The sequence below is a fragment of the Vulpes lagopus genome, chromosome 3, assembly GCF_018345385.1.
Source record: "Vulpes lagopus strain Blue_001 chromosome 3, ASM1834538v1, whole genome shotgun sequence".
Taxonomy (NCBI): Eukaryota; Metazoa; Chordata; class Mammalia; order Carnivora; family Canidae; genus Vulpes; species Vulpes lagopus.
Window position 1 is genome coordinate 89,035,739 of NC_054826.1, and position 22,819 is coordinate 89,058,557.

At 46.1% G+C, this 22,819-nt stretch overlaps 1 protein-coding gene across 8 annotated transcripts; it reads right to left on the minus strand.

Moving 5' to 3' along the window:
- Positions 1-1,943: 1,943 nt before the first annotated feature.
- Positions 1,944-21,792, minus strand: PSPH (phosphoserine phosphatase). Of its 8 annotated transcripts, none has more exons than XM_041750098.1 (8): positions 21,479-21,792; positions 19,131-19,185; positions 10,484-10,519; positions 8,344-8,502; positions 7,326-7,460; positions 6,715-6,860; positions 4,670-4,818; positions 1,944-2,417 (listed from the first exon to the last, which is right to left on the minus strand). In XM_041750098.1, the coding sequence occupies exons 4-8, from the start codon at positions 8,481-8,483 to the stop codon at positions 2,310-2,312; spliced, it is 678 nt and encodes a 225-aa protein (XP_041606032.1). In that variant the 5' UTR covers positions 8,484-8,502; positions 10,484-10,519; positions 19,131-19,185; positions 21,479-21,792; the 3' UTR covers positions 1,944-2,309. The 8 variants fall into 8 exon arrangements, with proteins under 8 accessions (XP_041606032.1, XP_041606030.1, XP_041606028.1 ...); XM_041750096.1 differs by having other exon boundaries at positions 19,131-19,247; XM_041750094.1 differs by having other exon boundaries at positions 19,131-19,507.
- Between the last annotated feature and the right edge of the window lie 1,027 nt (positions 21,793-22,819).

Below are 22,819 nucleotides of genomic sequence, written 5' to 3' on the forward strand. Positions count from 1 at the left end.
GGCTTGGGTGTGCGGCTGCTGAGCCGTGCGCCGGGAGCTGGGCGGCCTGTGGGCCAGAGGGCGGGCGCGGCGGGTGCCGTGTGGCGCACGATGGCTCAGCCCGGCGGGTGCCTCCGAGCCAAACGCGGTGCGCGCAGCGGCTCAGGCCACTGACTGTGGAAGGCAGGGCCTGGCAGCTGGCAGCTGGCAGCTCGCAGCGGACCTGGCACGCCTGCTCCTGCCCAGAGCTTGGCCCAGCGGAAAGTACAAATGCCACAGAACAGCTTCCGGGGGAGCTGCCAGCAAGGATGCACGATTGCGAAACAACGGCCTTGTTTTTGGGAGGCTCATTTCAATGTTGCCAAACCGAGGTCATGTCTCTCCTACTGCAACTTGGATTTGGAAGGGAATCTGATTCATCTCATCTATTTGACTAAATAACTACCTGATTATTTGGCCAAGTTTGATTATTTGGTTAAATTATGAATTTTTCAAATAATTTCCTACATTAAACCCTGTAGCCTCTTCCACTTAATTATCTACTGCCTGCCTCTCTCTCAACCTGTGCTTTACCCTCTCCCCCCTACTTTTCCACCAGGGAGTGTATATAACTGCATACTTTCAAAGCATGTTCTGAAATTTCTCTTTCTTGGCACTGCAGAGAATAAACACAAACCTGGCTTTCAGGTCTTTCCAAGTGATCTGTTGAGAAAGAATGGTTCACGTAGGCTATGAGGAGGTATTTCCTTTTTTTTTTTTTTTTTTAAGATTTTATTTATTTATTCATGAGAAACAGGGAGAAAGAGGCAGAGACACAGGCAGAGGGAGAAGCAGGCTCCATGCAGGGAGCCTGACTCAGGACTCGATCCTGGATTCTGGGATCCCACCCTGAGTCACAGGCAGACGCTCAATCCCTGAGCTACCTGGGCATCCCAATGAGGAGGTATTTCTTAATTCATTTAAGGCAAAACTTATTTGGGATAAGTAAAATGTGTTTTTAGTTCTTTTACTTCATGTGATTCTCAAATACCCTTGTTATAATGTCACTTATTTAAGGCTCCATTTTTTAAAGCCTTTTTTTTTTTTTTTTAACATTACCAACATGACAAATTCCAAGAGCTACAAAAGCACATCCACCCCTCTGGCCCAGGGCAAGGGTTGGTAGGATGAGTGGTGACAAGCACGAGTGGTGGTTCCTTGCCTGGAGGTTGTTTCTTTTTTTATTTTTTTAATAATAAATTTATTTTTTATTGGTGTTCAATTTGCCAACAGAGAGAGTAACACCCAGTGCTCATCCCATCAAGTGCCCCCCTGAGTGCCCACCACCCAGTCACCCCCACCCCCACCCTCCTCCCCTTCCACCACCCCTAGTTCGTTTCCAGAGTTAGGAGTCTTCCATGTTCTGTCTCCTTTTCTGATATTTCCCACACATTTCTCCCTTCCTTTCTATTCTGTTTCACTATTATTTATATTCTCCAAATGAATGAAACAATATAATGTTTGTCCTTCTCCGATTGACTTATTTCACTCAGCGTAATACCCTCCAGGTCCATCCACGTTGAAGCAAATGGTGGGTATTTGTCGTTTCTAATTGCTGAGTAATATTCCATTGTATACATAGACCACATCATCTTTATCCATTCATCTATCGATGGACACCGAGGCTCCTTCCACAGTTTGGCTATTGTGGACATTGCTGCTAGAAACATCGGGGTGCAGGTGTCCCGGCTTTTCATTGCATCTGAATCTTTGGGGTAAATCCCCAGCAGTGCAATTGCTGGGTCGTAGGGCAGCTCTATTTTGACCACTTTGAGGAACCTCCACACAGTTTTCCAGAGTGGCTGCACCAGTTCACATTCCCACCAACAGTGTAAGAAGGTTCCCTTTTCTGGAGGTTGTTTCTATTCAAACATTGAACGTACTTGAAACGCATGATAGCCAGAATTGACAATGCCACCAATCTGTGCTGATAAATGGATAAACTTTTATTTACCTATCAAAGGGAAAACCAATATTCACTTAAAGCTGCCTAACCCATATTTCCAATAGGAAAGGTGTTTAATTTACTATCCTCCTTTAAAAAGTCTCAAATAAAATATCACTAGGAAAATACATAAAGAATTCAGATTATAAAACTGTCCAGGTAATTAATGGTCATAATAATACTGGGACTGCAGTTTAAAAAAGTGATTTTCCATAGTTTACTTGGAAGTACAGATAATCAATACCAAATCTATACATTAAGTTGTAATAGGCAATTGTAAGCAAACAGTATCAAACTCTGACTTTTAAAAATTAACCTGAAAAAATGAACCATATAAAAATTGGTATTACTCTTCCAGTTCTCCCAAAAGCTCTACAAAATCAGTGATGTACCATTCTGCGTTGTCTTTTACTTGTTGTCTGATCACATTTCCTCCAAATCCAATGAAAACATCCTAAGAGAGTGAAAAAAAAAAAAAGGAAAGACTTTTAAAAAGAAGAAGAGGAGGAGGACAAGGAGGAGGAAGGGGAGGGGGAGGAAACAGCAGCACCCTGGGACAGTAAGAGTTGCTTGAAAAAAGAAACTGTTAGAAGTGGAGCCCAGCCTGGAGGGGAAGCCTCCCCAGCACCCTGGGAGCCTCCCTGCCTCCAGTGTCCCAAGAATGAATGAGTCCGTGCACTGCACCCCATCCAGGCCAGGGGACACTGCAAGCTTCATGGAGAAGTTAAGCCCTCTTAAAACCAATACAACTGTTTTAGAAAGATAAAATCACATCAGGTGGCAACCATCTGAGTTCTACACTGGAGGCAAGCCAGGCAATCTTGAAGAGGGCAGGTGGAAGAGAAGCCTGGGGTACAGCTGAGGGCCCCTGGGGCCTCGACCAGGACCAGAGCAGGCACTTCCTGACAGGCACCCTGTGTGAACCCAACGCTCCTCCCTCCCAGGGCGTGGATTGTTCTGGGCCGAAGGAGACGACAGCCCAGGGTCTGCTGGCTGCCCCCTACTTTCCATCATCAAGATTATTTAAGGTTTCAACTACATGACCTTGTTTCCTTAATTTCTACCAAGTGATACCTTCCTGTTGTCAGTGATCTTTTAAAATGTTTTTTTTTCTCTTTTTCTGCCAGGATATAGGCACAAGAGACATAATTTGGAAATTCAAAATTCTTTTACTTGCATCTTCACTTTTTTTTCAGACCACACAAGGCGGGGGGGGTGGGTGGCGGGAACTGGGCAAAAGTAATGAGATTCTTACCTTCCAGTTAAATTTAGCCCCCTCACTGAGCTTCCTGCCGTGTGGCAGCCCTTTCTGCATGCCAGCCCCAGCTTGGCTGTCCTGACACACTGACTCATTCCTTCTCTGTCCAGAAGCCTCCCAGGGCTTCCCAGGACCTGACGGCAACACCAAAGTGCCTGATGCATCAAGTCTTCCACAGCTGCTGAAGAGAAAGCCTGTATATGGGGCTCCTGCCAGCTGACCACCCAGGTCTGTGCCTAGGACACTGTTCTCTGCTGCCTCCCTGCCTCTGGACACTTCCTCGGTCCGGCCAGGGCTTCAGGTGATGGCGGCCAACCCTCCACCTCTGAGGGCTTCACACAGCATGTGCACCCTCGCTCTTGGTTCAGTCGGGCCACGTCACCCTCTGATGACTGGCAGGGTCCTCTGGAATGTCTGATTTTGTCATTTCTCGATGTCAGGATTAGGAGCTCCCTGACGGAACTCTGTACCCTTTACTTCTACACACTCCTCCCTAAACCAGCCCAGCATCTATGACTTAGTCAACCCCTTGGTGGCTGTGAATCCTCTAAAGATGTCTCATCTTGAATTGACTCAAGTCAGCTAAAAGGATCCAAAGATTCTTTAACCCCTTTGGGTTAATCATTCAGAGAAAACTATTTTTAGATTTAAGGAAAGTAGGTAATAAAAAGTTCACCACTATATTTGGTTCAGGTTTTCTTCATTTAGAATAACACGATAAGGGCAAAGTCCTACATGAAAGGGACACACAGGATATTCAGGACACGAACTATCCAGTATGTGTTTCCTGCTAGTTTCAGAAAACGGCATTTATTCAGAAGAATAAAATGCTTTATTTATTTTTTTAAAGATTTTATTTATTTATTCATGAGAGACTCAGAGACAGAGGCAGAGACACAGGCAGAGGGAGAAGCAGGCTCCCTGCAGGGAGCCCGACATGGGACTTGATCCCAGGATCATGCCTTGAGCCAAAGACAGGAGCTCAACCACTGAGCCACCAGGCATCCCAGAATAAAATAGTTTAACACAGGTACATTATTAAACCTCTATGAGCCTCAGTTCCCTAATCAGTAAAAAGGAGAGGGTAATGTATGAAGAAATAGTGTATCAAATATAAAGAGACATTAACATTTTGGTTACAGTATTAAGGGCTGTATTATTATCTGTGGAATTATTGGGGGAGACGAAGCCAAACCTGGAGCCAACACTTGGGCCAAGAGGTAGCAGCCATGTTGCAAGAACAGGGTCGTTAAGTTCTAAAAGATTTTCTTTCTTAGATTTGCAAGAAGTCAGTTGACATATTGATATTGAGTTGTTTCATTTGTTTTGGTTTGTTACCATGATACCTAGTATGTTCTTATTTTCCTCTCACCAATCTTATGGATTTCTTACTCAGCCATCTAAAACAAAAATACAACCAGAAAAAAACTAGCACACTTGATACATACAGCAGGAGGGCAGGCTTCCATGTCTGTGGCTCCATCTCCAATCATGACTATTTTCTTAAATTGAAATTTTTCCTTTAAAAGCTTAATAACTTTTCCTTTCCCACCAGATTCAGCTGTTGGCTGCATCTCATCAAAACCTGCATATTCACCTTAAAAGAGCAGTTAAAACAGTGTCAGTGAAAAAAATAAATAAAACTCATCGCAATCACAAAAAACAAACAAAACAAAAACAGTGTCAGTGATCGCAGAATTATATCAGTAGGGCCAGCTTTGTGCACAGATTATACCCTCCCTTAAATGTCACCAAGAAGGCTAAAAATGGCCTCAGTAAAGTGACACAGCCTGGACTCCCACACCTATTCCTCCACATAACAAGCATGGCTTTATAAAGGCAGGCACCTCTCTCTGCGTTTGCTCCTTTAGGTCATAAACACCATAAGGCCGATCAGTTTTGTCCTCTAAGCTGTCACAGTCGTAGTTCTCAAGCCTGCTGCTGAGCCAGAACACCATGAAACAATAACACACTAAAGGTTTTTAAAAAGTTACTATATTATTTCATGTAGGAGGAGATTCCAGGGATCCCTGGGTGGCGCAGCGGTTTGGCGCCTGCCTTTGGCCCAGGGCGCGATCCTGGAGATCCGGGATCGAGTCCCATGTCAGGCTCCCGGTGCATGGAGCCTGCTTCTCCCTCTGCCTGTGTCTCTGCCTCTCTCTCTCACTGTGTTCCTATCATAAATAAATAAAAATTTAAAAAAAAAAAAAGGAGGAGATTCCAACTTACATGTGATCGATTTTCTTTCTTACAGCAATTACCACACTCACTCTCTACATTTTTTTATGAGCTCTACCTACCTGTAGACCCTTCAAAAATGTTCTGTCAACACATTTAAAATGTTTTAAATTAATATTTAGTTTTAAGGATGTCAGCCACCCCTTGCCATAACTAGAGACCTCCTGAGATGACAGTAAAACAGCTGCAGCTCTGCAACGATCCAGAGAGGGGCCAGGGGCGCTTCAAAGGCAGCGACTTGTTGCTAACAACCTCTCCTTCCTGAGCCTAAACTGGTTGAAATACATAAGAACTCTCAAAAAACTGAAATATGACATGTAACAAGAATGAGTCACCTGGGTACCCAGGAATCAAGTGCAGACATTTATATACAGAGAGGGATTATATGGACACTAAAACCAGGAGAGATGATGGCCTAAGTCTATTTTACAGAGCAAAGCATACCAAGGAGCAAAAGACATCGGTCAAGAGAATCCTTCATCTCAAACAAAACAAAACAAAACAAAAACTAGAGGGTATTACGTGGGATCCCTGGGTGGCACAGCGGTTTAGAGCCTGCCTTTGGCCCAGGGCGCAATCCTGGAGATCCGGGATCGAATCCCACGTCAGGCTCCCGGTGCATGGAGCCTGCTTCTCCCTCTGCCTGTGTCTCTGCCTCTCTCTCTCTAACTGTGTGCCTATCATAAGTAAATAAAAAAAAAAAATAAAAATAAATAAATACAACATGAATGAAACCCAAGAATTATAAAAAAAAAAAATAGAGGGTATTACGCTAAGCAAAATAAGTCAATCACAGAAAGACAACTATCATATGATCTCAGTCATATGTGGAATTTAAGAAACAAAGCAGAGGATCATAGGGGAAGGGTGGAAAAAATAAAACAAGACAAAATCAGAGACAAACCATAAGAGATTCTCAACTCTAGGAAACAAACTGAGGGTTCCTCGAGGGGAGATGGGGAGGTGTAACTGGGTGATGGGCATTAAAGAGGGCACTTGATGTTATAAGCACTGGGCGTTTGGGCAACTGATGAATCACTGAACTCTACCCCTGAAACTAACAATATACTATATATTAATTAACTGAATTTAAATAAAATAACATAAATTAAATTAAATTTAAAAAGAGAGAATCCTTCATCTCAATATTTAACTCTGAGGCTGCCGTGCTTCAGTTGCATTCCAACACACATTACATCATTTATTGAACACTAAAACTGACCAGAAAGGGAAAATGATACCATTAAAGTCTTACCATTAAAGTAAAACTTCAGCCTATTGGCAAATACATTGGTTGATGGGATATTGAGCTTTGAAGCAACGTGCTCTACAATGCTCCTAAAGCCACCAGATATTAGGAAAACCTGAACATTTCGCTCTTGCAGGTGACTTACTAGCTCCCTGCAAAAAAAGAAATATAAAACACCAAAACACTGATTAATATAAAAGAAAAAACATGAAATGTGAAAAGTAAAATACATTTTTTCCCCTGGAAGATTTGCCCAAATACATTGGACAAGGTATTATTGCCTGGTTAATCATGTTGTATGTGTGTTTTTCAAAATGCACTTAGAAATTAATAGGTGGGGCTGGATTGCTTAGGAAACCATCCCACAACTCTATTCTGCCCATGAACCTAGAAACACAAAATGAAGAGGAAGCTTGGGCTCTCCGTAGGGAGTAGGGGGGAAGGGAGAAGGGCAGATGACTTGGGCGGGGCCAACCAGTCTGACAGGACCACAGGGAAGAGCTCAAAGAAGCAGGCAGAAGGGGCTGTTAGAGCAATGGTGAGATACTCTTCAGAGGATGTGCCCCAAAACACAGGTGCTGACAGACAGACAGCAACCAGACCCGGGCTCCTCTTACCTTATGCCAGGGGTCAGGTGTGGGGGGTGCTCTGTTATGAGCCTTTGCACCTGTTCCCTGGAGGGCTGGATCAGAGCTAAGCGCTCTGTGAGGGCAGCCTTGAAAGGCACTGCTCCACCCATGGCTCGCCGCGTCCTAGGAGAAAGACCCAACAATCAGGCTAGCCACGTCAGACAACCCTTTGGGTTCACAGGCCTTACCTCCCCAGCTCCCCCCACATTCGCCCACAAGGAAGGTGCTACCCAGAGCCCCACCATACAGCAGACATGCTACAATGCCATGGGACTGAGGCCTGGGAATAAACTTCCTGCAAGTTTGCTTGAGAATCATATTAGTATTTTGTGGCCATGTCTCGTATCAAATGCAGCTGAACATGAAATGGTCCATGACCTGGTGATTGTAGGCAGCAATGGGGAGGGCAGGCAGGAGGGAGGAGTCTCACCCAGGTAGAAACTGAGAGACTGAACCAAAACTAGCCATGTCACAAAGCACTGGGGAGGGGGAGCGTTATCCCCTACCCCATCATTCTTCTTTGGTTGGTTATGGTCATCGTTTCTCTGACCAAACTAAGAGCATGTCATCCATATTTATTTATCAGAGGCAACTATTTTTTTTTTTTTTGCCATGAGAATTTGCATAAATGGATGACAGGATGATGTACACTACCCAACTCAGCTCAAAGTGATAAAAGAAGCTTACTGCCCATGATCGGCAGTCAGGGACTAAAAATAGGGGAATTAGGGATCCCTGGGTGGCGCAGCGGTTTGGCGCCTGCCTTTGGCCCAGGGCGCGATCCTGGAGACCCGGGATCGAATCCCACGTCGGGCTCCCGGTGCATGGAGCCTGCTTCTCCCTCTGCCTGTGTCTCTGCCTCTCTCTCTCTCTCTGTGTGACTATCATAAATAAATAAAAATTAAAAAAAAAAAAAAATAGGGGAATTATGGTCCTGCCTGTCATCCAAATGTCACTCTTTTGCAATTCTTTCTCATTTCATAAAGTGACTAAATACTGTTCCTACATTTCTGACACAGCATCCTCAACTCCACAGAATTTGGCTAGCTCATCAATTCCTTCTTCTCTGATGACTGTGCTATCAACATCAAAGCACACTGCGTCAGCTGAACAGAAAAGCTTCCTCAATTCTGAATGGGAGACCATCCTTGAAAGAATCTTCTTCCTACGACAAGAAAAGATAAATATATTTAAAGACCCATCATCACAAGAAGATCCAATTTTGCCTACTAATGCCAATATACTTTGATTCATATCAAAGTCAAGCATATCCCACATAAACATGGACTCAAGGATTTATTCATTTTTTAACAAAAAGTAAGCATCTTCTAAATGTCAGGCTCTGGGGAGACAAAGATGAGGTGGGCCAAACTCTTCTCCCAGGAATCACTCTAATGAAGGTACCAGCTTATAAATGTATCTGATGTTCAACCAATATTCAACTATTTTTGACCTAATAATAGCAATAAGGCAAGTGCTGAAGTGGAAATGTGCCTAAGATACTATGGGCAGGCACAGAGAGAAAATGCTTAACCTTGCCCTGAAACAGGGCATCCCAAGGACAGTCATTCGAACTGAACCTTGAAGGGGTAAAAAATAAAAATTAAAAAAAAAATGAACCTTGAAGGGTTAAGTGACCTGAGTGGGTTCTCAAACAGCAGCGTATCAGTTGGGCATGTGCAGGGAGGAGAAAGCAGGGAGGTGGAGGCAAGAAGAGAGGACCATGATGCAGAGAGGAGGGTGTGGCAAAGGCAAGGAGCAGAAGGGTGGATGAGATCCTGGAAGCTGCCCCACGGAGTCCAGCTGCCAGGTGGTGCACCAAGGGGGGCTCTGGGCCAGGCTGAGGAATTTGGATCATACCATCCAGGTAACAGGAAACCTTGAAAGGCTTTTTGCCGTGGAAGAGAGGTCAGAGCTTGAACCGCACCTGAACCGCACATGGATTAGTCACCAATACAGAGGCCATAATTGAGGGTATGGCCTGACGAAAGTCAGCACAGTGGAGAGAGCAGGGAAAGAAGAGGGCTAAGGGCAGAGCCTGCAGAAATGGAAAGGGTCAGCTCAGGGAAGGAAACGGCCTGGGAAGGAAACGGAAGAGGAGGTCAGGCTCACAGGAAGGGACTGGAGATCACAGTGCTGAAGAAGCTTTAAAAAAAAAAAAAAAAAGAATTTTCAGAATCTTATATTTTTATTTTATTTATTTATTTGAGAGAGAGACCATGAGCTAGGAGAGGGGCAGAGAGAAAGGGAGAAGCAGGCTTCCTGTGGAGCAGGTACCTTGACGTGGGGCTCCATCCCGGGACCTGAGAATCATGCCCTGAGCCGAAGGCAGACACTTCACTGAGGGAGCCACCCAGGTGCCCCCAAGAGTTTTGTGTTTTTTAAGCAAATCACTGGACTAGAATATTAGGGGTAAATGGGATCCTAAAAATTGCCTACACCTCTCATCAAATATGTCATGTATGAGGCCACACAGATGATGCAAATAACCTATATTTAGAACAGATGCTGGTTGGGACGCCTGGGCGGCTCAGCGGTTGAGCCACCTTTGGCTTTGGCTTGGGGCGTGGTCCCAGAGTCCCTGGATCGAGTCCCTGGATCGAGTCCCACATCAGGCTCCCTGCATGGAGCCTGCCTCTCCCTCTGCCTGTGTCTCTGCGTCTCTCATGAATAAATAAGTAAAATCTTAAGAAAGAAACAAGAAAGAAAGAAAGAAAGAAAGAAAGAAAGAAAGAAAGAAAGAAAGAAAGAAAGAAAGAAAGAAAGAAAGAAAGAAAGAAAGAAAGAAAGAAAGAAAGAAAGAAAGAAAGAAAGAAAGAAAGAAAGAAAGAAAGAAAAGAAAGAAAGAAAGAAAGAAAGAAAGAAAAGAAAGAAAGAAAGAAAGAAAGAAAGAAAGAAAGAAAGAAAGAAAGAAAGAAAGGAAAGAAAGAAAGAAAGAAAGAAAGAAAGAAAGAAAGAAAAAAAGAAAAGAAAAGAAAAGAAAAGAAAAGAAAGAAAAGAAAAGAAAAGAAAAGAAAAGAAAAGAAAAGAAAAGAAAAGAAAAGAAAAGAAAAGAGAAAAGAAAAGAAAAGAAAAGATAAGATAAGATGCCGGCTAAAAACAGACTCAAAGGAGCTGGCCAACCTGCTTCCTAACTGATTTCTAACCTTGCGTCTGGCAGAATGATCCAAGCGAAAGTTGACCTGAGGAGAAAAAAAACATTTTACAGCAGGGCTGGCAAACTATAGCCAGTAGGCAAATCAACTACAACCTGTTTTTGTACAGCCTGTGAAGTAAGACTAATTTTCACATTTCATTTATTTATTTATTAAAGATTTTTTATTTATTCCTTTTTTTTTTTAAGATTTATTTATTTATTCAGAGAGAGAGAGAGGCAGAAACACAGGCAGAGGGAGAAACAGGCTCCATGCAGGAAGCCTGATGCGGAACTCGATCCCGGGTCCCCAGGATCACACCCCGGGCTGCAGGCGGCACTAAACCGCTGCGCCACTGGGTCTCCCTTATTTATTCCTTTGAGAGAGAGCACAAACAGAGGGAGAGGCAGAGGGAAAGGGAGAAGCAGACTCCACTGAGCTAGGAGCCCAACTCAGAGCTTGATCCTAGGACCTAAAGATCATGACCTAAGCCAAGGCAGATGCTTAATCATCTGAGCCACCCAGGCACCCCTTTATTTTCTTTTTTTCAAGTAGGCACCATACCCAGCACAGGGCCCAACACGGGGCTTGAACTCACAACCCTGAGATGAAGACCTGAGGTGAGATCAAGACCTGAGGTGAGATCACCAACTGAGCCACCTAGGCACCTCTATATTTTAAATAACTGTGAAAAAAAACCAAAAGAATAGAACTCTGTGACACACAAAACCTATGAATTTCAAAATCCAGTGTCCATAAGTAGAGTTTCAGCAGAACACAGCCACACTCACCGGTTTATGCATCCAGAGCTGCCTTCACACAACAGAGGGAAGGAGCTGCAACAGAGACTGAAGCCCCCACAGCCTAAAATATTCACCATCTGGCCCCTGACAGAAAAATTGCTGACCCTTGTTTGGAACCCTTACAAAAGAGTGCTTCAAATGGGAAACGGGAGTTTCACTGGAGACCCACAAAAACAGGGGAAAAGGAGGCAAATTAATGCATCCAGTAAGGTAACAGAGTATTAAACTCTAACATCAGCCTCAATGTGAATGAAGTTTCTATTAAGCAGAAAACTATTAAAAATACAAGAATACAAGAGTGGCACAGACAGTCAAGCAGCTCAGGTCATGATCTGGGGGTCCTAGGATCCAGTCTCACATCGGCTCTGCTCTCAGCACAGTGTCTCTCTGCCCTTCCCCTGCCCCTCAAATAAATACATCTTTTTAAAAATACATGAATACTAAATACACATTCTACTAATTATCCATAATCTCTTTCCACCCCTGTCATGCTCCCGTTAAAGCCAATCCCTCACCTCAGAGGACCGACTTCCCAGGTTCACACATCATCCCCTCTTAGCGACTGAGCTCCTTTGTTGATTGCTTCTCTGAATGTTGCAGTGACCCACGGTCCACCCCTGGTCTCCTCTGACCATACCCACTCCCTCAATGGAGCCATACAGGCTCGGGGCCTTACATGTCACCTCTATGACAGTGACCCCCAACACAGACCTGGAGCCCAGTCCTATCTCCCAAACTCTCAACTCCAACCACCGACCTGACCTCACTCGGGTATCTGGTAAACATCCCAAACTACACGTGCCTAAAACTGTACTCCTGATCTTCTTGCCCCCAAACTGCCATCTTGCGCCTTCCTTCTCTCCCTCAACAGTCCGTACCCAAAACAATCATCCAGGAAACTGTGTTGCTTCCACCTTTAAAGTCCAAGCACAATCTGACCACTTCTCCACTTCTCCCCCCATGCATGTCTATCCCTCTAGCCTGAGTTGCCAAAGTTTCTTGCCAAGACTGTACCAACAGCCTCCTAAAAGCCCTCCCCCCCAGTTTCGGTTCTCAACATAACCGACAAAGTAATCACTGTAAGCTACTAAACAAATCACGTCACACTTCTAGTTCAAAATCCTTCAACAGCTCCTCATTTTATTAAGAGTAAACGCCAAAGCTTTTACAACTACCTCTAAGGTCTGCCCCTCCCCTGGTACCACAACCACCACCACGCCCTCCCCATTGCCTCTCTGATCTCATTTCCTACTTGTGTCCCCCTGTTCACTCTGCTCCAGCCACACTGGTCTTCCTGCTGCTCTGGAAATGCACTGAGCCAACTCCCCACTCAGGGCCTTCACTCCAGCTGTGCCCCTCGTGGGAATGCTCTTCACTCAGACACCACTTGGCCAAATCCCTTATCAGGAGTTTGCCCAAATAATACTAGGTGTCAACTATACTTCAATTTTAAAAAAATGAATTTTTTAAAAAAGGGGTTGGCCCAAGTATCACCTTCTTCCATGAGCCAGCCCTGACCACCCTGTTTATCACTGCAACCTCTCCCTCCTTATCCTTAACCCAACCTTACTAATATCCCTATGTCTTTTTCTTTTTTCTGTAACATCTATCATCTTCTTTTTTTTTTAAATTTTTATTTATTTATGATAGTCACAGAGAAAGAGAGAGAGAGAGAGAGAGAGAGAGAGGCAGAGACACAGGCAGAGGGAGAAGCAGGCTCCATGCACCGGGAGCCTGACATGGGATTCAATCCCGGGTCTCCAGGATCGCGCCCTGGGCCAAAGGCAGGCGCCAAACCACTGTGCCACCCAGGGATCCCCATCTATCATCTTCTAACATACGATAAATGATACTCATTATGTTTACCAAGTATTGTCCGTCTGTCCTCATTTTATAAGCTTTGTTCACTGCTGGATCCTTAGGACTAAGAACAGTAGCAGGCACATAGCTTAATAAGATTTGTTGAGTAAGTGAATGAATAAAGCTCAAATGCCGTCTTCACTACCAAGTCTTCCCTGATTCCCGGGGGCTGAAAAAAATTCTCCCCAGAACTTCCACAGTACTTCATGTAGACCTGTTTTCAATATATGAAATTCATAATATTCCTAATTATCTTAAACTTATTTATGTGCATGTCACCTCCACTCCTGGATTGCAAGTTCTTCATACTAAGATCCAAAATTCCCCAAAACACTGATTTTGAGCCTCTTTTGAGTAGATGCCAATTAATTTCTGAAGGTTGAATAAATGAAATGATATCATTGTGAAGTACATTCCCGTAACTATTTTTTTTAGGTTTTTATTACAGAGAATTTCAAATACATAGAAAAATAGAGTGAACAAATACATGAATTCCATGTATGCATCACCCTGCTTCAATGATCCCAGCAAGTGGTCAACAACTCCATTAAAAAAGGGTCTGTACCCCAATTCCAACATGGGGAATTCCCACACATCTGAGCAATTCTTAGACACCACCTGGTGTCCCCTATCATTCAACTCAATTCTGACACTATCTACTGAGATAGTACCAGATTCCACAGGTTAAGCTCCACAAGACTGAACCCCCTACCACCACCACCACTACACACACACACTCTCACACACACACACACACATTTAAGACCCTAGTGTCAGGGACCCTGGGTGCCTCAGAGGTTGAGCATCTGCCTTCAGCTCAGGGCATGATCCCGGGACCCTGTGTTTGAGTCCCTGCAGGGAGCCTGCTTCTCCCTCTCCCTGTGTCTCTGCCTCTCTTTCTGTGTCTCTCATGAATAAATAAAATCTTAAAAAAAAAAAAAAAAGACCCAGTGCCAAGTCTAGGTTGTCACCTGAGCTTCTGATCAATTAGCTATATTGAGCAGAGGCACCAACAACTTCCTCCTTGGGTTTGACTGATTTGCTAGAATGGTTCATAGAACTCAGAGACATGTTTTACTTGTCAGATGGAAGAGACACACAGGGATCCCTGGGTGGCGCAGTGGTTTGGCGCTTGCCTTTGGCCCAGGGCGCGATCCTGGAGACCCGGGATCGAATCCCACATCAGGCTCCCGGTGCACGGAGCCTGCTTCTCCCTCTGCCTATGTCTCTGCCCCTCTCTCTCTCTCTCTCTGTGACTATCATAAATAAATAAAAATTAAAAAAAAAATTTAAAAAGAAGAGACACACAGGTCAAGTTATGTGGGAAGAAGCACAGAGCTTCCATACCCTCTCTGAGCCTGCCATTCTTCCGCACCTCCATGTGTTCACCAACCCAACATGGGAGCTCTCCAAACACTGTCTTTTGGGTTTTTAGTCATCACAAAGGCATGACTGATTAAATCATTGGCCATTGGTGACTGAGCTAGATCACCAACCCCTCTCCGCTCCCCAGAGGTCAGGGACATAAGACTAAATATTCCAATCCTCTAGTCACCAAGGTCAGTTCCGTTGGCAGATAGCTCCCATTGTTAGGTGCATGCAGTCCAAAAGTCACCTCACTAAGTGTTGTGTGTGTGTGTGTGTGTGTGTGTGTGGAACACCTTTATCATAAGAACACCTTTATCACTCTCATCACAGGAAGTTCCAAGGGTTTTAAGAGCTTTGTGCCAGAGATGCCTAAATATGTTTCTTATTATAAATCATAGGGCAGCCCCGGTGGCGCAGCGCTTTAGCGCCGCCTGCAGCCGGGGGTGTGATCCTGGAGACCCGGGATCGAGTCCCACGTCGGGCTCCCTGCATGGAGCCTGCTTCTCCCTTTGCCTGTGTCTCTGCCTCTCTCTCTCTCTCTCTGTCTATCATAAATAAATAAAAATAAATCTTTAAAAAATAATAATAAAAATTTACAAATAAATAAATAAATAAATAAAATCATAATATCACACCCAAACACCTCCACCTTTTCTCATTATCTCGAATCAAATCACATAATTTCATCCAAAATATTTCAGTGTATATTTCTAAAATGTAAGGACTGTTTTTTAACATGGCCATTACATTTTAATTTTAAATATACTCCTGTACCTGCCTGTATTCATGTCTGGCTTCTGAGGATTCTAGAATCAAATCACATTAAGACTTAATCATATCAGACTTAACAATGCCCTTGCAAATCCATTCCCCATTATCAGCATATCGATTAACATAATGTCTCCGTTATTCAATTAGATTATGCTCTTCATGATTTGGATCCTATCTATTTCACCAATCTATCACTCATTGCTCTTCTCCAACACACACACACACACAACACTTATGCTCAAGATATACACAGGATGTCTTCTTCTCTAAATATGTAATAGTTTTTTATTTTTTAATTTTTTAAAGAAGATGTTATTTATTTATTCATGAGAGACACAGAGAGAGAGGCAGAGACACAGGCAGAGGGAGAAGCAGGCTCCATGCAGGGAGCCCAACGTGGGACTTGATCCTGGGTCTCCAGGATCACACCCTGGACTGAAGGCAGCGCTAAACCATGGAGCCACCCCGGCTGCCCCTGTCATGGTTTTTTAAACCTCTGTGCTTTTGCAAATGCTGTTCCCTCTGCCTAAAATCACCTAATCCCTCATACCTAGTGGACAAATTCCTATTTATTCTTCAAGATGAAGATTAAATAACCTTCCTGATACTGTTTTATTTCCTTCCCACCCCTTCAAATAATTAATTAGAATTAATTAATCAGGGATGCCTGGGTGGTTCCGTGGTTGAGCATCTGTCTTTTGCTCAGGGCCATGATCCTGGGGTCCTGGGATCAAATCCTGCATCAGGTTCCCTGCATGGAGCCTGCTTCTCCCTCTGCCTGTGTATCTGCCTCTCTTTTTCTGTGTGTGTCTCTCATGAATAAATAAATAATTTTTTAAAAAAAAACCTATGCAGACTCAGGAAATGTCAAACATTTTCATCAAGAACTCAGACCAAAGTTCTGCTAGCTGGACAACACAATGGGTTATCATTCATTAACAGTGAAAGAAGAAAGTCTGCACATTCTTTGGGAGACCAGCAGATAGAAACAGGTTTCATAAATCATCAAGTTTCCAACAAGCTGGGGAACACCAAATAGCTTCCTACCCTACCCTGTCTGTGACTCAGTAACCACCTACTGGGCTCTGGACTAGAGGAAATCAATGCAAACTCATAACACATGGCTAGGCAGGCTCGCTCCACAAGCCTAAAAGACAGGGGTCTAGGGACACCTGGGTAGCTCAGTGGTTATACATCTACCTTCGGCTCAGGGCGTGATCCCAGGGTCCTGGGATCGAGTCCCGTATGGGGTTCCCCACATAGAGCCTGCTTCTCCCTCTGCCTGTGTCTCTGCCTCTGTGTCTCTCATAAATAAATAAAATCTTAAAAAAAAAAAAAAAAGACAGCGGTCTATCGGTGGAAAAGCAATGCTTGGTGCAATGCAACCCCATTGAGCATAGAGAATGAATCACATAAATAGAAAGAAAGCCATGAACAGACAAATACGTAAGAAGAGCTAAAATGAGATCAATGGGACAGGCTAAAGGCTGTGCATGAGGCAGTACAATGTAACTCAGAGTGGGCACTTATCAGAATAACTGACAGGCTCCTTTGGTGCCCATCGAAAGATGAATGGATAAAGAAGATGTGGTCTATGTATACAATGGAGTATTCCTCAGCCATTAGAAACGACAAATACCCACCATTTGCTTCGACATAGATGGAACTGGAGGGTATTATGCTGAGTGAAGTATGTCAATCGGAGAAGGACAATCATTATATAGTTTCACTCAAACGGGGAATATAAAAAATAGTGAAAGGGAATATAGGGGAAAGGAGAGAAAATGAGTGAAAATATCAGTGAGGGTGACAAAACATGAGAGATACAACTCTGGGAAACGAACAAGGGGTAGTGGAAAGGGAGGTGGGCAGGGGTTGGGGTGACTGGGTAACGGGCACTGAGGGGGGCACTTGATGGGATGAGCACTGGGTGATATGCTATATATTGGCAAATTGAACTCCAATAAAAATTTTAAAAATAATAATAAATAAATAAATAAATAAATAAATAAATAAATAACTGACAGGCTCCTGAAGCCTCAGACCTCGTAAGGCCAAAGCCAGTGCACACTGCCACCCTGTGCCCAGCCTAAGGCCGGAGAAGTTCGGCACAGGCACTGTCTCCAAGAGGCTGCCAGTCTCACTGAGGGGTTCAGACAAGTCATTACTGTCCATGTCTGAGAAGCCAGTGACCTGAGGCTCTCCCCAACCACTGACAACAGCAGTAGCTTCAAGCAGACCATCAGCCTCAAATACGCAAGGAAACACACATTTCCTCAAATACAGTGAGGACGGATTTCCAGACCCTCCGATGGACACTAGTCCTGACCTGTGACTCAGAATCACTGACCCCTGCCTTCTGGGTGGCACTGTGGTACCAAAGGCAGAGAAAACAGGATGTTGGAGACAAACATTGCAATGAATTTACTAGGAAGGCTGATTCTTTCTCCACACCCTCCCAAGGAGACAGAGCTGGATTATGGAATTCGACCCTTAATCTTGTCCACACAACACTCAGGTCAGGGGATATGCCCTCTACCCCAAGGGTCACGCAGCTTTCAGCTCCCTGCTCAGACTTCAGAACAAGTGGCCTCAGCTCGCGTCAGCCTTTCCCAGCATGCACTGTGAAGTGCCCTGTCTCCTTGTTCATGTCACTCAGAATTCACAGTCAAAATCTTCTTGGCTACCAGGGGGAAAAAATCTGCTAAGTTCAGGTGCTTCACTTGATGGGATGAGCACTGGGTGTTATGCTATCTGTTGGCAAATTGAACTCCAATAAAAAAAATAAATAAGTTCAGGTGCTTCAAAGTAAATTGTGAAAAAAAAAAAGTAAATTGTGTACATTAGGAGACCACACACACAAAAATCATTGCTAGAGAATAGACTCTGGATCCCTCGCATCTGGCCCTGCGACAGGGACAGGACTGGCTGTGGAAAAGACCCTGGTGGAAGAGTATGTGCTTTGACAAGGCAGCTCCGAGGCCCAACGCTGACCACTGAAGCACTGCCCTTCTGTGGGTCAGAACAGGTCTCCCTTCCACCAGGCACCCGGCTGGCCCGTCTTGGGGAAAGAGAGGACCAAACGGTAAAGAAGCAAAGGCTGATAACCTCCCCTCACCCCTAGTTCCAAAAGTACAAAAGCAAGTTTTCCTTCAGGGCCAGCCTTAGGAGATCTGATTTTGCATAAGAGGGAAAAACCTATTCACCTAAACTCTCTTTGAACTTCTCCATCTATGTGTCTCAGAAGAGGCATCCAAAATCGCCTTCACCAACTTACTCTTTTGTTAGGATTGACCTCTTACTTTCACTTGTGTAAGAACAAATATAAGCTGGTACAGAGGTTGTGGAGATCAAGCACATGCAAGAGAACAAAACTTACTAGGCTTAGGCAGATGTCACCTTGGGTAGGAGGGGTGAGTCTGTTTCAGGCCCTGTGGGCACTGCACAAAGGCAGCTTGACAAGCTTCTGGGTCAGAGGAGAGTCAAAGGTAACTAGGCCTACCGTTCCTGACCAATGCACTAATTTTTTTTTTTAAGATTTTATTTATTTATTTGAGAGAGAGAGAGAGCGCGCATAAGCAGGAGGAGCAGCAGAGGAAGAAGGAGAAGCAGGCTCCCCACAGAGCAGAGAGCCTGACATGGGGTGATCCCAGGACTTGAGCAGCTACTTAATCCACTGAGCCCTCCAGGTGCTCCCCCCACAATGCATTTATGATATATTTTATGATTTGAAAAAAGAACAGTTGTTCTAGGGAACCTGATTTTATGCATCCCACATACATTATAGCAGACAATCTTATTCAAGTGAAGAGGAAACTGGTCACAGCTAAATAACAACAAAGATAAATCGGACTCACGTTTCTCCAGTGCTGGATTCCTAGGAAATGAGACTCTTCTCTTCCTGCTTCTTTCCTGAATAAAAATGCAGCATAAAGTTCTGACCACAAATCTCTTTACGAGAGATCTTGTGAGTTCTGCAAGAGGAAGAGCCAGAAGGAGAGGTGGAAATGGACATCAAGGTCCAGACACAAGAAAGACAGGAACAGTCTAGCTTCCCTCTGCCCACTGGTAGGACTGGCACAAAATAAGGGTCAGATGCAAAGTTCCCTAAGACTGCTTCCCTTGCGAAACGTTTGACTTCTGCCTCCTTTCAGCACTGCAGAGGAATAAACACGTCTTCTTCGCTGGCTTTAATTCTGCAAAAGCTTCAGATCGGACAGGAAATCACCTCCACCTGATCAGCAGAATGCGAAGGAGAGGGAAGGGGAAGAGGATTTACTGAGAGAGCAAAATGCAGACACAGAGGAGCTGACTCAGGTGTATTGCAGACTCTGCAAAACAGATCCTGCTGTCTTCAAAACGAGTAGACAAAGTCACCAACATGCCCAGAACAGTCACAGAAGAGTCCTGTTGCCCAATATCAAGGGAACAAAGCCAACAATTTTGAATTAAAATCCTAATTAAAACTGTAAATAGAAGTTCCAAAACTCAGAAGGATAAAAGGTAAAAGAAATAGTTAAGAAGATGAGGCAAGAAAAAGCAAAGAGGTTGAAAAGGAAGGGATCCAGAATGGAAATAAATAATGCAGAAGCTTTAAAATGTAGTCCTTACTGAACTCAAAAGGGGTTGCATACCCTTTCATCCAATTTTTGAGTTAATCTCAAAAGCAAAAAAAGGAATATGGCTTCCATCTTGGCCCAGCCTTCTCCCCCTGCTCTAAGGAAGGGCAGTTGCCCACGTTGGTAGCTGCCCTATGGTGACTGTGAAAAAATAAATGTTTGTTGTTTTAAGCTGCTAAGTTTGGTGGTAATTCATTACACAGCAATAGACAGCTAGTATAACAGCTTTGAGATAGGCAAAACGTTCTTTAAGAATCCCCAAAGCGAGGGGATCCCTGGGTGGCGCATCAGTTTGGCGCCTGCCTTTGGCCCAGGGCGCGATCCTGGAGACCCGGGATCGAATCCCACGTCAGGCTCCCGGTGCATGGAGCCTGCTCCTCCCTCTGCCTGTGTCTCTGGCTCTGTCTCTCCTTCTATCTCTCAAGAATAAATAAATAAAATCTTTAAAAAAAAAAAAAAAAGAATCCCCAAAGCGTGAACAATATAAGGAAAACATGATAGAATGATTTCATCAAGATGAAAAACTTCTGCTCTTCAAGATTCCCTTGTGGGACACATGGGTAGTGCAGTCAGTTAAGCATCTGACTCGTGATTTCAGCTCAGAATCAATATCTCAAGGTGGTGAGATCAAGCCCCCCCTGCATGGGGCTCCACACTGGGCATAGAGCCTGCTTAAGATCCTCCGTCTCCCAAAGAGGAACCCTCTTGCATTGTTGGTGGGAATGCAAACTGGTGCAGCCACTCTGGAAAACTGTGGAGGTTCCTCAAGAAGTTAAAGATAGAACTACCCTATGACCCAGCAATTGCACCACTCAATATTTACCCCAAAAATACAGATGCAGTGAAACGCCGGGACACCTGCACCCCAATGTTCACAGCAGCAATGTCCACAACAGCCAAACTGTGGAAGGAGTCTCGATGTCCTTCGACAGATGGATAAAGAAGATGTGGTCTATATACACAATGGAATATTACTCAGACATCAGAAACGACAAATACCCACCACTTGCTTCCACATGGATGGAACTGGAGGGTATTGTGCTGAGTGAAGTAAGTCAATGGGAGAAGGACAATCAACCTATGGTTTCAGTCAAATGGGGAATATAAGAAATAGTGAAAGGGATTATAAGGGAAAGGAGGAGAACTGAGTGGGAAAAATTACAGAGGAAGATAAACCATGAGAGAGACTCCTAACTCTGGGAGACAAAGGGCTGCAGAAGGGGAGGTGGATGGGAGGATGGGGTAAGTCGGTGCCGGGCATTGGGGAGGGCACTTGGTGGGATGAGCAGTGGGTGTTACACTATATGCTGGCAAATCGCACTCCAATAAAAAAGTATACTAAATAAATAAATAAATAAATAAATAAATTCTAATTCTGATGGGAAAGATGAGAAAGTCAGACACTTTCAGCAACTCTAAATGTCCGAGGTTCTCCGGGTCCTGTCCTGACTGCCCCGAGCAGGATTGCATCATTCATTCATGCTGTTTGGTAACAGGCAGCAAGGGGGTGAAGCAAGGGTCACCTCCTCAAAAGTACATTGACGAAAAGAAACCCCGAACCCCCATGGAGTGTTCTGTTTACCTACCCCGACTAGTAACCACAGGCCGAGCGCGAAGCCAAGATGCGGAAGAGGCCGAGCGGCAGAGGACGGGGCTGAGCACAGGGAGCGCGACACACATGCCCAGACTCACCCCGCCGCCGGCGGCTCCTTCCTGGGCCGCCCCCGCCCCGGCCCCGGCCCCGGCCCCCGCCCCGGCCCCGGCCCCGGCCCCGGCCCCCGGCGGCGCTCCGACCCGGCGGCGGTGACCCGTGCGGGCCCGCGGGGCGTCCCAGGCAGACCCCGGGAGCCGCGGATCCGCGCGGGGCTCAGCAGGCTGGCGGCGCGGCGCGGCGCGGGGGGGAGCCGGCCGGCCCCGGGGCGGGGCTCCCCGCCCCTCCGCCCTCCGCCCCTCCCCCCCTCCGCCCCTCCCCCGGCGCGGCTCCCCGCCCCTCCCCCCTCCGCCCCTCCGCCCCTCCCCCCCTCCGCCCCTCCCCCCCTCCGCCCCTCCGCCCCTCCGCCCCTCCCCCGGCGGGGCTCCCCGCCCCTCCGCCCCTCCGCCCCTCCCCCCCTCCGCCCCTCCGCCCCTCCGCCCCTCCCCCGGCGGGGCTCCCCGCCCCTCCGCCCCTCCGCCCCTCCCCCCCTCCGCCCCTCCGCCCCTCCGCCCCTCCCCCGGCGGGGCTCCCCGCCCCTCCCCCCTCCGCCCCTCCCCCCTCCGCCCCTCCGCCCCTCCGCCCCTCCCCCCCTCCGCCCCTCCGCCCCTCCGCCCCTCCCCCGGCGGGGCTCCCCGCCCCTCCGCCCCTCCGCCCCTTCCCCGGCGGGGCTCCCCGCCCCTCCCCCCTCCGCCCCTCCCCCCTCCGCCCCTCCGCCCCTCCCCCCCTCCGCCCCTCCGCCCCTCCCCCGGCGGGGCGCGCACCCCGCCCGCACCGCGCCGAAGAGGGCGGAAGCGCTCCCCGCCCGCACCCTCGGGGCAGGCGCCGGCCGGGGGCTCTGTGCTGCTGTGGCCGCGAGCGAAAGCTCCTTAGGGACCTTTCCTGAATCCGCGTTTGACCTCCTGTTCTCGCAGGAACGGAGGTCTCCAGGAGAGTTTCAGTAGCTGGAATATTCGTACTACATGTCAACTATACTGCGATTAAAAGAGCAGAGCTACTTATATTGGCAACTAAAATGCGGAAAACCCTGAGCGGACAAATGAACCTACATTCTTTTTTTTTTCTTGTCATCCAGTTTTCGTCTAGGAGTCACTTGCTAAGCTCCTTTTGAGTGGACTATAATAAATAAAGGGGGAGCTCTGGCTCAGCTGGCTGGAGCTGGGCTGGGGCCCCTCCCTAAAACACGGCCTGAAACCTCAGATGCCAACAGTTCTGCAGGCTCCCTCCAACTGGTCCC